We start from the raw sequence: 16,304 nt of genomic DNA on the forward strand, positions 1-16,304 counted from the left end.
AAGAAAAAAGTATTGCATCAATTTTTTTTTTTTAATTATCATCAGGAGCTGAAGCAACATTGTGTATTACTGGTATTAATTCAGTGTAGATTGTTTCGGCTTGAGGTGCCATCACAGAAAATTAATATTTAATTTTTATTATCTTTTTTAATATTTAACTTAATTTTTTAGTATTTCAGTGCGCAGTTTCCTTTGTTGAAAAATGTTGAGCTTTTACATGCCATCCAACTAATGTGTTGGGATGCCTTTTTACAAAATGCCACCAACTGTTAACTGTTTCTATGGCATAAAATTGACAAACGGCTTCTGCATTTGCTGTATTGGAAATAAATCCATTTTAAAATTGTTTTGCAGAAAGCCAACTTTACAAGCTTAACAGTGCATATTTTTGAAGTTAAATACTTTGAAATGTGTCTCCTATGAAGAAAATTTAGAAACCGAAAACAGGACCGTACTGGACCATACTCCAGTTTGGTCCCCACTTTCTCAATATAATGTTGGCTCCTAAAATAATAAGTAAAGAAGTTGACGAGTTAATTTTAGTTAATCAATTCATCACTGATCTCTATTACATATATAATACACCAACTTTCTGTACAGTCCACTTGCACAGACCGCACCAACATATCTCTCAGAGGGTTTAAAATAACAATCTGTAAACAGCTACAAAGACACCTTGGTACATTTTTTATTTTGGTTTTCATTGTGCATTGTCCTTTCAAAAGCCTTTACATAAAAACTGCATATATATAACGAAAATATGGAAATAGCGGAAAATCATGGGACTTCTGGTTTTCTTATAACCATGTCTAACTGTAGTTCTTTCTGGGACATTGCATTCTGGGACTGTGACATGCTTTCACATTCAACCACTCAGTTTGGTTAAGCATCATGCAAAAGTCACAGTGCTCTTTGGTCAAGGAGCCATCCTTGGATTTCGGTCATCGTTGATATCAGAATGGGTCTTAAACCTATTTTTGTTATTCACCGCCGAAATTTGATGAAACTGCGCAGAATTAAGTGCTCACTTTATTATAATTTCAAATATGCAAATATTTTCCTTCTAGGGCAACTAGTTGTAGAGGTATTAGGAAATTATTGGTATTGTCTGCTCAAACAATAGGGGAAAAAATGCTTATCAGAAATTAATATTTATTATATGGGTAGATGCTATAAGGTGTAAGGAAGGCAACGTTGGAAGCTTATTTGTTTTCACGTATAAAGTTTCTGTATTTTATCTTGAAATTGTAATATAGTTGCCATGGCTGTGAACGCCAAGTTCAGTGGGCTGCTAAATCTTTATTATTAGCCCAACTTGAAAACTATTTCCAACATTGCATTTCTTACACCTTATAGTGTCTACCTGTATATTAAATCTTAATTTCTGATGAGCATTTTTTTCCTTATTGCTTGAGCAAACAAATACAATAATTTCCTGTTAACTCTAGAACTAATTGCTCCAGGGTGAAAATTTTTGCATATTTGAAATCAGCAAAAAAAGAAAAAGAAAATAACCGTGCAATTCTGTTAGTTTTTGTAAAATTTGGCTTGTAAACAACAAAATTAGTTCTAAGGCCATGTCCTTAAAGAGGATCTCTCGACAGCGCAGTGATGTGGTGGCTTCAAGGAACAACAGGCCAAGGTGAGACAATGGTGGATGTCGCTGGTCACTTAAAGCGGCTGCATGGCATGCAGGCAGAACCTAAGAAGCCAGCAGGGGCCATTGACAACAAGATGGCCGACTACATGCAGCGCGAATTTGGGGGCGCCCAGGCAGAGAGTGACGAGGATGTGTTTGCTGCTGCCGCCGACCCAGAGGAGCTGCACTCTAACAGCAGCAGCAGCAGCGAGCTGGAGGACTCTGACAGGGACGAGTCCGCCGGTGCTGGGAGTGATGCCGTCGCACCCAAGAGAGGCACAGTGCCTTCACCTAGGAGCCAAATTGGTGAGTAGCCTTCACACAGCCCTAGGATGCGTGCTTTTGTCTTTGCTGCTGCTGCAGCAGTGCATTCTGGGACCCTCTCCTGCTGCGCAGGTGCCTTGAATTCTTTGTTGGTGACCGGCATTTGAACTTTTATTGGCGCATGGTAAACGATGCTCAGAATGTGCTGTTTTTGCAGTGGTGGTTGTACCAGGTCGACTTTCCAAACTTCAGCCGCTGCCCAGGGTGCTTATTTCAGGGCCATGTCGGCAAGGGTTATTTCTTGACCGCGTTTTTCATTATAATAACTGGTTATTTGAGGAAACCAGATAAAGCAGGTTTGTAGGTTAGCCGCTGGGCTCATGGGCACTATACAAGAAGTAAAAATTTTTCTAGACTGAGAGCTGGGTGAGTGGGAATGCATTTTTTTCCAGTCTGAAAAATAAAGGGTGAGAGAAGGTCAGAACTGCTCAGCAATGCTTCACTATGCGGTGCTTTCTCTTACAAAGCTCTCAAAGCAGCAAGATTTGCTTTAGATGGAGTATGCAAAAACATCTCAGTGTATAGAGTAGAACCCATTTATAGTAAAGTCACTGAGAACAGCAAAAATCTTTACCGTCTGACTATACTAGTTGCTGGTAATGAAATGGCCCTAAAAATGCTGTCTGGTATTGAATGACTACGTGATAAGCACGTCTTGTTGCTTTACAAAAAAAAAAAAAGCCCAAAATATCTCTCTTCTGTCTCTCTCTGCACTTTTCTTTCTTTTTTTTTCAGTTTTAAGATTTTTGTTTACACCATGTGGACGAATTATTAGCATAAATGCAATGTAGCTGCCAATACAACTGAGTTCGATTTCATGCAAAAGAAAACCAATGCCTTGCATGAGCATGGCATCACCTTCTGCATCGAAGAGCCAATGCACGTGACAGTCAAGCGTGGCAACTGCACTCTCGCCACGCCTCCACTTCTTGCCACCGCTGCACAGTTCTGCGAATTCTCGGCTATTTCATTTCCTTCCCTATTTCTTGCTGCAATTTTGCTCTTACATTCTGAGTGGACCATGCCACCTTCTTTCCACGGTCGTAGCCAGCTCTACTTTTGTTTCTCCCTACGTTTTGCGTGCTTTCCCTCACGACTTTAAGACTTATGTAAAGTTGGCTTCTCCTCAGGGCTGGTAATTTTTTTTAATATTTTTTTTTTTTTTTTTTGAAAAGGAAGCAGCTAAGACATGCTAACTAGCAAGCTAGTTAACCATGATGAAATTGTTAACTTTTTAAGTATTACAGTTAGATTCCTCCTTTATCGCGAGATTGGTAGCTAGCAACTAGCAAAATCCAGACAAATGTTTTTTATTTTTGGAAATGCAATTCTTATCGGAGCTGCCGGGGCAAGGAATTATGCTCCTTTCTTGCTCTAAACTCTAGGCAATCGAACAGAGAAACATATTAGAAGAAAACCTGAGTAGGACCTCTGGTGGCTAGTTGCAGAGAGCGGTGCAAAGGATGAAGAGGATGCCTTGTTTGGACTGAGCAGCACCGAGGACGGTCCAGGGGGAGAAAAGGCTTCACCATTTGTGCGCAAGAGTGGTCTCTTCGCTGGCGACGGGAAGCTCTTTGATGACGACAGTGACGAGGTGTGTAGAATGATGATGATGTAGGCAGCAGCTGGGCCTTATAGGTGACTGCTGGACCCAGCGCGACGCGTAAAAGTTTCTCAGTACTGCCCAGATGAAAAAGTTGGCACCGTGTACACGAGTTTCTTAAAGAGTGCTTCATCTACTGCAGGAAAGCCAGTAAACAAGATTTCATGTTAGGCTTGGATGGACTGATTACTCTCCCTTTGAATCAGGAGCTTTACTATGGTACTCTTCTGTGTATGTGGTTTAAATTATTTCAATTTTTTTTTTATTCCTAAGAAGGGAGAGAAGGTGCCAGCAAACCCTCAAACTTTTTGATGGTGCCATCTGTCAGACATGCCACCAAGCTTACTCCGATGTTGCACTGTTGTTGCCATGTCAACACTGGAGTCAGTTGTTCCATTTTGCTCTATGCTTTCATAAAAGCTTTCTACCTTGGTGATGATGGATGAGTAACTAAACCTGCTGTGGTAGTGTAATGCTCTAGTTACAAAACCTAATGTATTTGGTGCATCTGGTGTCTAATATGTCAGCTCGTCAAGTGAGTCTTGGTGGCTACTTTGCTAGCACGTCTGTGTCCGGAGTATTCCTCGCACTCGCTGAATGGTTAAACTAGTAGGGGGAATGTTCTTGGAACGTTTTCTTTCAGGGGGACCTGTTCAAGGACGTGTCCTCAGCAAAGGAGCCGCCTTCAAGTACACGTGCAAAGGAGCCGCCTTCAAGTACACGTGCAAAGGAGCAGCCTTCAAGTACACGTGAGTCAAAACTGACACTAGCAGGATTTACTGGCTTTTTGATGACCCCGATTTTACCAAGCTTGCTTATTGAAAACCGCCAAACTTTCATCTTAGTTGTAGCAGAGTCCTTCAATACCTTTTTACTGGTAGTGTAACTTCTAAAGAAGTTCGTGGGATAAAAACTGCGGCAGAAAGCTATCCTTGAGAATAACACTTCTGTTAACAATGCAAAGGTGCTGTTTACGCAGTAAAGTGTCACCTTATCAAGTTTCCTTGTCATTATGGGGACAATGTTTTTATCAAATTTTGAGACACGCTTCTGGGAACCATTCAGTGTTTTTTTGAACGATTGAGCTCCTAGTGGCACGCTGACGCCTGCAAGGTTGCTTACCTATGCACACCGTAACATCCTCATAGCCAAAGATGTGCGAAATATCAAATTTTTTGGGTGCTAAGCAAATATAGGTAATAACATGATGAATAAACAGCGCTAAAGACGAGAACGAAGGGTCACTGTACCAACTTGTCCAGATCATCTATTATAGGTAATAACAGTCTGCGAGAATTCAAATACTTTCGGCTTAATTTCAAATTTCACAGTTTGCACCTAATAGCAGTCAAGGCCTTAGGCTGTGCTTGCTCTGCGATGCCATTTCATAGCAGGGGTGTTGTACGAAAACCACAGCAAGCAAACGTCCGGGAAAAATTAGTCGCTTGGGATGAGCACTTCAATATTTTGAACACCAAAAATTTGGATCAAGTTGAATACTTTATTGTTCGACTGAATATTTGAAACTGTGTTTGTACAAGCCTGTCCAGGACCTTCTCACTGCTGTTAGCTTTGCTCTTCCTTTTGTACTTGCTGGATGCTAGGAAAAGTAACCATATTTTTTTCTTTCTTTCTTTTTTTTTTTTTTTTTTTCTTTTTTTTTTTTTTTTTTTTTTTTTTTCAGCCAAATCGCCAAAGCTGACAGCAAGTGGCAAGAAAATTCCTGCAGGAGGTGTGTCTATGTTTGGAGGTGAGTCCCCTTGTCATTGCAAATATGTAACATACTTGCTTCCAAAATTTTAATGCACAGTAGAGCTTTGGTGTAACAAAGCTCACACTTGCTGTGTAAAACTTTACGACACTTAAGCACACATCTCAATTCTGCACAAAATGGTGAAATTTGGGAGTTGAGGTTTGATTTTTGGTGCAGTTGCAACTGACCTGATAGAGGTAGAGCAGCAAAGGAGAGAAATAACCGATGTGGGGGGTCTAGGTACATGCATTTTGGCTCAGTCAGCCCGTATTGAAAGAAAGACCTAAACAATGCAGAACAAAGCATGTGCCCCTTCTGTGAGTGAGACACAACGTCACAAGTTTTTCAGATGCCCTTAATTCCTGGCTATTTTGTCACAAAGCGACTTATAGACCGAATCCCTAGGGAAATAGTAAATTTGTGGTCACAGCATCTGTGGACGTTTGCTATGTTACTTATCGCCATTCCTATTGTCTGTTATCTGACAGATGCCTTAGGCTCAAAATACAGAGTAAGCAAGATAGTCGGTGGAGACTTACTATTTGAACTGAACACAGCATATATAAAGCTTGCAAGCATCCAGGCTATCAGGGACATACCCGGGACGGCCACTTCACATCGGACATTAAATACCGTGCACAACATAATTTCCGATTCTGGCCTCCTCCATATCACCGACGAAGAAATGCTGAGGCCTTGCAGATCATGATGCTGTAAATATGCCTAGAATAACGATTGGGAATGACGATAAGAAAACTCTTGACAAAGCACCTGATCATTATTCAATTCAAGCGCACTCCCGGAAAAAATAGAAGTAGGCTGCCTGAAATCCAAAGTGCATCTGTACGTTCATGACCGTCGCAGATGCTTTAACTGTTGAGTTGGAAAACTGAAAAAGAAATCATTGCGCATTAAATCAAAGGAAAATATGTCTTCCAGAAAGGCTAGAGAAATGGTTGACAGAAACCGACTGGTTCATTTTCATGGCCAAGGCAAACTTGCGGATGTGGTGGGAAGGAGCAGAGTGTTTACTGCAACCTGGCATCTACCTGGGCTTCATCTTTGTTGTTTGTGGTACGGCAATTCAACCCCGCTCCAGGCAGAGGTGGCAAAGGTTGCCATGGCAACTCCAAAAGAGCGCCCATTGACCACTTAGTCAGGAGCCTCCTAGGCTTCCCTTAGCAGGGGGAGGCCTAAGACTCGTCCATCTGCAGCTTCACCGTGGGCCTTCAGCGCCTCTCAACAACTTCTAGATACGCATCAGTGTGACTTTAAAGAAACACGTTAAACAGCCAATTAAATTGTCAGTCTTGAAAACACAGTCTGGCATGGCAATTGCATTCATCCACGGGCAACACTGTGTTGGGGTCGTCTTTGATCTGGAGGAGGCCTATGATAGCATGTGGAGGTTCAGTATCCTTCGTGACCTAGCAGACCTAGGTATCAGTGGCAGGATGCTGACTTGCTTGATCACCTACCTGTCTAACCACACATTCAGAGTTCGTCTGGACACAACTTCTTTCATGATGCTCATGCTTAGTGTCATGTCTAGAATGCACCCCAGGGATGCATTCTAAGCATGGCACTTCTCACAAGCAAAAAAAAATGAATTCCTTAGCTAAAGTAATCCCTAAGTTTATAATGTGTTCTGTTAAAGTAGATGACCTCCAAAAAGAGCGTGCACTTCCTTATGCATATAAACCTGCACGAGACAGATGCAGATTACTGTAAACAAGCTGTCCTCTTGGGCAGACAAAAATGAATTCAAGTTCTCTCCGTAGAAAGCAGTAGCCATTCTGTTTTCACAGAAGCAGGGCTTACAGACTCACCCTACATTGCACCTGAACCAAACTGCATTACCTGTTAAACATGAGCATAAATTGTTAGGCATAACTTTTAATAGAAAACTAAATTATACCACATATAAACAAGCTAAAGAATAAATCATCCCAAGCCATAAATGCCCTGAAACTTTTCTCATGAAAACGCTGGGGGTCTGATAGGACATGCCTATTACATGTCTGTCGTTTCCTGGTGTGATCCAAGTTAGATGATAGTGGAACCCCGCTGTAGTAAGTTCCGATTGGTAAAAACTCGGATACAGTAAAGTGAAGTCATAGTCCCAGTTCATCTTCCATAGATGACTGTACATTTTTCCCCCTTGGTAAAAATCAGTTATGGTAAAGTGCGTCTGGCCATGGCGACTACTTTCCACGAAATGACATCACAGCCCACGCCCTATCTAGAATCTTGATGCAAATATTTTTTTTTTCTGAAAAAAAAAACAAAACAAAACAAACAAAAAGACACGAATGTTTTTTTAAATGGCTTTACCATTAGGCTTGGCAGAATTCAGGAGAAGCGAACTTTACGTACGTCTTGAAACCGTGAGGGAAAGCAGCGCATAGGAAAAAAAAAAGTGAAGAAGTCTACAAACATGGAAAGAGGCAGCACGGTTTGTTAGAAAGTAAAGGAGAGTAAAAGTGCTACGAAAAACAGGAAAGGGGAAGAAACTGGCGAGCATTCGCAGCGCCGTGCAGCACGAAGCACGAGGCAGGAAGTGAAGCACAGCATGTGCAGTCTTGCAGCACTTCGACTGCCACGCACATTTATCATGTATTGCTTTCTACAAGAAAGGGCTGGAAATTAGTTGTATTCTTGCGAGGCTTTGGTTTTCCCCTAAAATCAAAGTTGGTTGTATTCGTTGTAACATTATCCTTATGCTTTAGAGGCACTTCCTCAAGATGTAAACAAAAAATTTCATAATAAAAAATAGTACGAAGAGTATTTCAGAGTTTTCATTAAGCAACCAGACGTGTTCAGTAAATAGCCATTTAATTACACACAGCATCTTCAGGATGATGTCATCACCAGCAACTGATATAGTAAAGATCCTGATATAGTAAAGTTTTTTGCTGGTCCCAGTGACTTTATTATAAAGGGGTTCTACTGTAGTACAAGCAATGTGTATGGCTCGGCAAAAGCATCCTATTTAAAAAAATTTAACCCTGTTCCTAATCTTTGTTTATGCTTATCATCTTGAGCTTACAGAACGTCCTGAATAACCAGTGTTTACCGAGAAACAACTGAGCCAGCTTTTAAGATGAAAAATTGCCCGTATATGTATGTACGTCATTAAATTACGATCTCAGCTAAAACATACAACAGAATGGTCACAACACAGAAACATGCTATAAAATTCCGCTGGCCCCTAGTCACGTTGGGATCAGAGGTAATGAGGGGTGGCATGCGTACACTGTATGAGCAAGAACCATGGAAACAAAACTTGTAAGCATGCCATACAGGCATCATACAAAGTTAGGGGCGGGCTGCTTGAGAAACATAAGCAGGCTACGATCTTCATTCTGTAAAGCCCATTTTAGGGCTATGGGAATCGTGTCAACACTATAAAAGCTAAGCTCCGCCGGGGTGGCTTAGTGGTTACGACGCTCGACTACTGTTCCCAAGGATGTGGGAAATTTCGACCCCATGTGGTCGACATTTCTGGAGTCCTCCCCTATGGCATCTCTCATAGCCTGAGTCGCTTTGGGATATTAAACCCCACAAACCAAATCTAAAGCTAACTAAAGTTGTGTCAGTCTTCATTCGTTTCTTTTCTTACTGCCACTCTGCAAAAAGCTAACTGGCCACAATTCTCAGCTCTTGTTTGTTCTACCTGCCATTGTTATTGACGCTGTGTGTTGACACTGTAAACAGTAACCGCTTCACTGGCAACTGCACAGAGCGTTTACAATATACTGTCGAGCTATGCATCCACTGATCTCCAACTGGGGCATGCCAAGCACAGCTCCACCCAATCCTGGTTATTGTTACAAATTGATCGCTTTCTTTTTGTGGCTCTGTTGATTTTTTGCTGCAAAAGACTTGCTTACTGCTGAGGTGATGAAAATTAAAAATTGATCTTTTTTTGTTATTCATTTAAACTTGTGAAATGGAAGATATTGTAGTCCGGGCACAGGGATCCACACACACACACACACACACACACACACACACACACACACACACACACACACACACACACACACACACACACGCGCGCGCGCGCGCGCGCGCGCGCACACACACACACACACACACACACACACACACACACACACACACACACACACACACACACACACACACACACACACACACACACACACACACACACACACACACACACACACACACACACACACACACACACACACACACATGCACGTGCACACACACACACACACACACACACACACTAATAAAATCTCAAAATTGCTGAAATTTTCTTACCAAATTTTGGCTGTTCATATAGTTCCGTGAAGATGATGTGCATTACGCTTTTCAATGCTTTGCCTAGACTGCAGATAAACATGGTCAGCAGTCATGCCTCTTCTTTTTAGTGCTAACTTTCAGTTTTGTGCACAGGGCATGTGGTGTCCTTTTTCAGTGATGCCATCTGGCTGAGTGCAGGTTTCGTTCCCCTTTTGTTTTGACAGGAGCTGGGCTGCCTTTGCCGTCCGAGCGGAGTGACTTCAAGCAGGAGGCCCAAGGTCGCAGGTCCTCGGCAGGTGGTCCTATGCACACGGGTGAACTTGCCAGCAGCCTGCCTGAAGGTGACTTTGGCCATTCTAATGAACTCTGGGGTCTTCTGCTGTGAGGTAGTAGTCCTGATGGTACAAGCAGTCTTTTTTTGGGGGTCAAGTGCTTGGCTTCAGGGCAAGGTGTCGTGCTGGTTTTCTTGTGTGTGTGTGCGCATTTTAAGTGATGTATGCTGCACGGGTCTTTTTTTGTTCTCTGGGCATGTTTGGGTTCAGCCGTGAATTGGGCTTAGTGTCTGCTTGCTGAGTGGACTGCCAAATGTGCGTCTGTCTTTCAGATGAAGACGAAGACTCCCTATTTGGAAGTGTCAAGAAAGAGGCGCCTCTAAGGAAACCAGCCGCCGGCACAGGAGCCACGACCTCGGAAGATATCGTTGACAGCGAAAAGGACTCCGGCGGTGCATATGGTGTGCCGAAGAGTAGTCACCGTAAGTGAACTCTGGCATTGTCTACAGTGCATTCGCACAGTTGGGAGGTGGAGTTTTGGGTGGATAATTTTGGGCACAGACTTGCTCCAGTAAAATCACACTTTACTTGCTTGGATTGGGCATTGTTCAGGCTAAGGCTTCGGTGTTCTAGCAATTGGGCTTGTGATCAAGCCTTGTGATGGTTAACCTCAAATGAGTGCAGAAGTTACTTTGCTGCAATGTTTGAGGACCAGACCTTGGGCATGTTCTCTACTCTTTGCTTTGACCCTGTTTGGCAAAATCTAGCAATGCAAAAGCCACTAAACCAGATGTTATTACCTAACTGATTGGATGTGGGTGGTGTCGGTTAATTGGAGGTTAATGCCCCTATGCCAGTGTCACGAGATGCCCAGCGTGGCACCAAATGCAGTCGCCTGTATCAAGTTATCCAAACTGAAGGAAAAAGAACTTGTTTTTGCGATCCACACAGATCGTTGTTCACTCTGTCCTTGGTGCTTGTGCTGTGCTCTCTAGACAACTTCTGTTTGAGCTTTGTATCCCATTTGGGAAAGTCTGGTAGATTGGTGGATGCAACAGCTATTATTTGGTTATGACCGCAGTGACTGGCAAACCAACTGTGGCTGCTACTGCTGGGGGCCTCTTTGACGGAGATGATGACGATGACCTGTGGGCACCAGCAGAAAGCATGGTGAGTGGTGCCCCAAGGAGGAATTTTGCGGAATTCTTTAGGGTGAAGGCAATTAAGGGTCAGCGTGGCCGAGGGTGGTGCATGACAGAAACAGGAAAAAGGAGGGCTTGCCCACCTTTCCATCTTCATAAATAAAAGCAAAGTAGCAGAAGTGTCGCCTTAAATGCTATCTTGACTTTGGTATAGGCTCATTTCTATATTCTAACACTTCCTGTCTTGCATCACCAGAAAGCACCCAAGCGGGAATCCAGCGTGCCTTCCAGCCAGCCTGGAGTTGCCAGTGGTGCAAAGGACTTGCTCAAAGAGGCAAGCACATTTTTCTGCCTCCTTTTTTTTTTTTTTTCCACTTCAATTAAACCTTAGGTTTGACTTCAGAGGGCTCTGAAGGTTGCATACTCAAGTGGTTCCCCCCTCACCCCCAGAAGTTTACAAATGTCATCGTTATCATGTAGTATGGTGGAATCTTGAAGTTGTGAGTCTAATGGGGTCTCAAAATATTTGTATCTTCCAATATGCAGATGCACAGGAAATGCATTCACACAAATCAATTCTACAGCTGACAAGGTTTGCCGTATTTTCTGGTGCGTCCTATACAACGGTGTGTCTTATAGGCAAATTTTTCCTTGTTTTCTTTTTTCCAAGTTCGAAAATTCAGAATCTACACAAGAGTTGATGTTCAAGCTTGTTTCATCGAAAAAAATATTACTACCGACCATGCGGTTGTAACACAGTGATGCTTCAATACAAAGACTGCTGTGTGCAACCTTCTTGGGTGTACTTTATCACGAAACGCCGGTGATGACATCTTCTGAGATTACATTACAAACGTGCGGCCGTTTCTGAGGCTTTAAGCATAAATGAAAAGGGCGGGTAGGTGGGGCGTGAGTGTTGGCTATTTTGATCACTGTGTTCTACATATGAACTTCTCACTAGTATGGTGCATTTCGCGATGGTTATGCAAGCATGTTTAATTAGTCTCGTTAGCCTAACTGGGTAAGGGTGCGTCCTTACACCGGAAAATACGGTATTTAAGGTTGCACACCAGCGCTCGCTCATGATGCCTGCAGAGTACAGGTCACCGTCACTCACTGCTTGCTGTGTGTGCCGCTCAAGTGGTGATTGTAGCATCAATGATGTATGGACCGCACATTAATCACACACGCGACTCACGGACCACATGTGACGTCTACTGTCCGACTGGCAAATACACATCAGTGATGGGCGTACAGTGTGTAGTGCTCAAGATCGCTTGTCTTTATTATCTGTAGTGGTGCAGGAGAGTGTCTGTAATGCTAAAACATTCTGCACATTGTACATGATGCGCTCTACTTTGACCAGGGAATATGTTATCAATTTGCATAATACTGAAATTCATATTAACCACAATCTGTCATTAAAATCTACTGAAGATTTACTTAGTGACAAGTTGGGAGATGGTTATCTTTTTTTTTAGATCAAAACTACATAAGTACTACAGAGTGGTAAAGGCCTCCATACTTTCCAGTCATTCCTTCATGTCACACATGTGAGCCCCATCTTTTTTTTATTAAGACAAAGTGCAGTGTGCCCTCAATGTATCTTTCTCCGCTGCTTGAAGTTTAGTTTAGTTTTGTTTTGTTTTGTTGAAGTTTAGTGGACTTTTTTGGGATTGTCACCCCCAGCTTGTGGGGACCTCCCATGCTTGTTTTTGAGGTGCATATTGCTATGAAGCTTTTCAACATTCATTTGCTCATGATCAAAACTACCGAGATGCAGCTTTGTATTTATTATGCAAAATGTGACCACATTTGTCTCCAGTAATCACAGCCGTGCACAACTGCTTCTGCATTGTTCGGGATTTTCATGGCCACTTTGCACGCCTTAGCTTGAAAGTTCATCATCTTTTAATAATAATCATAATTGATTCACATGAAAGAAAAGGCACAGTATTTGTCACACTTGTTCTGTGGACACCTGAACCACGCCATAAAGGAAGGGGGGAATGTAGGAGTGAAAGCGGGAAGAGAGAAAGGGGTGCCATAGTGGAGGGGCTATGGAGTAATTTCGACCGCCTGGAGATCTTTAACATGCCCTGACATAGCACAGCACATAGACGCTACTTCGTTTTGCCTCCATTGGAACGCAGCCAGCGGCGGTCGGGATCGAACCCGGGTACTCCAGCTCAATAGCCGGGCATCTTACCGCTGCGCCACAGTGGCGGGCTTTAGTTCTGGTGTTCCGTGTTAAAATGTATTCAGACAAGCTCTTTATTTGGCATAACGCATTGAACAGCTTAGTAGGGTCAAAGCAGCAAGTGTAGTTGATGGTTGTCAAAGAATAAATTTATGGTCATTCTCGACAGTACTCAGTTTGAAAATGTCAAACGTTCGACTTAAGGTGGAGAAACCACCTCTAGTGCACTATCTTAGACATCGTAGGACCAGTTACACATGGCTGCTGCAGTTTGAGATAGACTTGCATATGGACGAACGTTCCAAAGCTTCGCCGAAAGATTGAGGCAGCAGGCCTGTTTTGTGAGTGAATCCTGCCTGGACCTCCTTTATGCTTGGTAAAAGAGTCAGTTAAAGGCATATAGGCATCTAATTTTTGTTGTGCTTTGTTCTCTGTCACAATCTGTAAGACTTTGCTATACTTGAATCACCACATACTATTTGTCTGCATGGCTAAATAGTTTATAATGAATTTTTTTTCTTACCTCTTTCGGTTTTGACTTCAACAGCGAAGATTTTTCCTGGAGCAGCAGCCTCCGGACTAGGGCTTTTTTTACTGAGACAGTGGTATACCACTCCTTTGTCATTTTATTTCGTGCAATGCTAAATCAGCCTACCTCAAAAACAGGAATCACAACAAATGAAGAAGCGACGATTATGTTCCAGTCTTTTCATCCCATCATGTGACATATGGCAGATTGCGAGTGCTTGACCGAAGCTACAAACGAAGTGCATTTTTCCGGTATAGATCAATTCCTCCATATTTGTTATTGGAATGTGTTCGCTCTCGTGGGAGCATGCTCCCTGGTGGACGTAAGCCAATCAGTGCCCACACTGGTTCTTGTAGCTCCATCCCCTGTAATGGCCACCGCCTTCGCTCTGTTGTGAGCACATTTTTGCAGCTGTTGGCATAACAAGCGTGTCTAATAGCATGAATCTTTGCATTTCTTATAAAGCATAATCAAACCTTGGATCGAAGCTAGCATAAGTCTTTGGAGCGGCAAAGGTGCCATTTGAAAAACTGCAGACGACGAGCGATGGCATCTCAAGCGAAGGGAATTAGTTTTTCCTACCTTCAGTAATTCAGGGGTTCACACTCTAATAACATAAAGAATGCTGAGAAATATTGTTTTTGCGTCGGATGGGATGAGGAACCATTTACGAGATACAAATGCGAAAAAAAGTATGCTTCGAGTATCGATGGTGTCATGGCTGGCTGCAGGGTTTCATCGTCTTGCTGCCGCCGAAGTGTGAAGGAACAACGTTGTGAATCATGCATACAGCTCGCGTGACATGCTTTGTGAGGTTAACATACAATGAAAGTTTACAAATGATAATTTATTCCATCTTACGCTGTAGCGGCTTCTTTAGCGACTGGTACGTAGCCACTGATCGTCTATATACAGCGTCGTCGTAACTGATGCCCTGTGATGGGTTTGATGCCGGTGCTTACCGATGGCGTCCGCTCCTTGCTCGATTTCGATACAGCCTACCGCGCAAAATTCACCGCGAAAATTTTTAGCAGTGAAAGTTGACTCCTTGGAGTCGTGGCAGAAAGCAGAAGCGGAAACATGAGACATGGCACACGCTTCCGGCCAAATCTCCCGACTTCAGCGGAGCTAATATCGTTGCTCCACGGAGCGATCCGGGATCCACACCTGATCCCAATATTCAATTGGAACAGATAGCTCTTGCTCCCATTTTGCCATTGGAGTACAACTTCCCCAAACGGAGCAGAAAAACTTGATCCCGATTTGCCATTGGAATTCAACGATAGACTTCACTTTGATGTGATAGCAATCGCTTGGCTGCTGAAACCTAAACCAAAACAGGTGAGGAAAAAAATCAATTATATGTTATCTAGAGGTCTTATGAAAAAAACATGGTGGTCTGTGTACAGTGATATCTTACTTGTCATTAACAAGAAGCAAAATGGGATCAAAATTTCGTGCCTATACTCCTTTAACACTCCGGTCATAGTGTCCCTCTTACACTGTGGAGTGGGGAAGCTATGCATCTCTTTGAGGCCACAGCTGGAGGGGGAGCATCACTTCGCTTGGAACACCGGATTAGCAAAAGAATTTGATTTGATTGCGGCTTCCCATTTTGTTTTTCTCTTGGGGAACCTAGGAGTTTGTCTGGGCATCTGAGAAGTCTAGATATTGTAATCCAGCCACTTGCAGCCGATGGAAGCCCTGGATGTCCAGTGTCGTTTCTCTCTCAAAGTCTTGCCGGCACGATGGAGTGATTGTGCTGTGTCTTGCGCTGCTCTTCCCAGGAGCCTCCTCCTTTACCGAAAGCTGAAAGCGGCAAGGCTTGGGGAAAGAACAGCCTATTTGAAGACGATGACGAGGATGACGACTTCTTGTTCTCGGCTCCCAGGTGCGGCTTCGCTGGGCTGTGCGACAAATTGTCATTCTGGGACTTTTGACAAAGCTGCCTAATGCACACCGAATCGGATTTATCCAGAGGCCCGTATGATGATTCGACAGTGACTGTTGCATCGTATAAGCAAACTATATTTTTTTTTTGTGTGTGTGTGTGTAGGGGGGGGGGGGGCTAAACGAATTCTGATAATGTACTAACTAGCCCCTCCAGAAGACATATTTCATGGATAAGCTGCTAGGCTGCTTTAGCACTGTGTTTCTCCGATGGCTGTCTTCTGTCTACCTTAAAACAGACTAGGTTCACCCTCATTAGTTTTATTGCATTATGTACCCCTGGCCCTCGGTTAACCTGACTGGTATAATCGTGGGTCGATGGCGCATTTCAGCTAGGACCCATATGCAATGGGAGCATGAGCTAGTCTCAAGGTAATCTTGTCCAGAAATGACCTATGTTTGGGCTGGAAACACAGTAGTCGCTTATGCAGAAATACACCCCACAGGCATTTTTGTCACCAGTTTCCGTAGCATTTCAGCATGCTCACAGGAGCACACAGTGAGCTTCTTCCAGTCATAGCTTAACATGGTTGTTGCTGATACTGGAAGGTGTGGACAAATTTAAATGAAGAATGCACTTCTATTGGTAAGTTGGCTGGGCTTCGAGCTGAAGTGCT

At 43.2% G+C, this 16,304-nt stretch overlaps 1 protein-coding gene across 6 annotated transcripts in view; it reads left to right on the forward strand.

Annotated features, from left to right (window-relative positions):
* Positions 1–16,304, forward strand: part of LOC146185163 (WASH complex subunit 2-like) — a 59,628-nt gene that overhangs the window by 8,407 nt on the left and 34,917 nt on the right. For 3 of the 6 annotated variants that reach the window (XM_084606146.1, XM_084606140.1, XM_084606141.1), the window contains exons 8-16: positions 1,696–1,945; positions 3,406–3,557; positions 4,210–4,315; positions 5,251–5,316; positions 9,819–9,935; positions 10,199–10,348; positions 10,948–11,036; positions 11,265–11,342; positions 15,525–15,628. In XM_084606146.1, the coding sequence (XP_084462272.1) occupies positions 1,696–1,945; positions 3,406–3,557; positions 4,210–4,315; positions 5,251–5,316; positions 9,819–9,935; positions 10,199–10,348; positions 10,948–11,036; positions 11,265–11,342; positions 15,525–15,628 (1,112 nt within the window). The remainder of the gene's footprint in view (positions 1–1,695; positions 1,946–3,405; positions 3,558–4,209; positions 4,316–5,250; positions 5,317–9,818; positions 9,936–10,198; positions 10,349–10,947; positions 11,037–11,264; positions 11,343–15,524; positions 15,629–16,304) is intronic. The other 3 variants (XM_084606144.1, XM_084606143.1, XM_084606145.1) reach the window with 3 other exon arrangements.

Source organism: Amblyomma maculatum, chromosome 6, assembly GCF_055883805.1.
Source record: "Amblyomma maculatum isolate TAMU_Amacu chromosome 6, ASM5588380v1, whole genome shotgun sequence".
NCBI lineage: Eukaryota > Metazoa > Arthropoda > Arachnida > Ixodida > Ixodidae > Amblyomma > Amblyomma maculatum.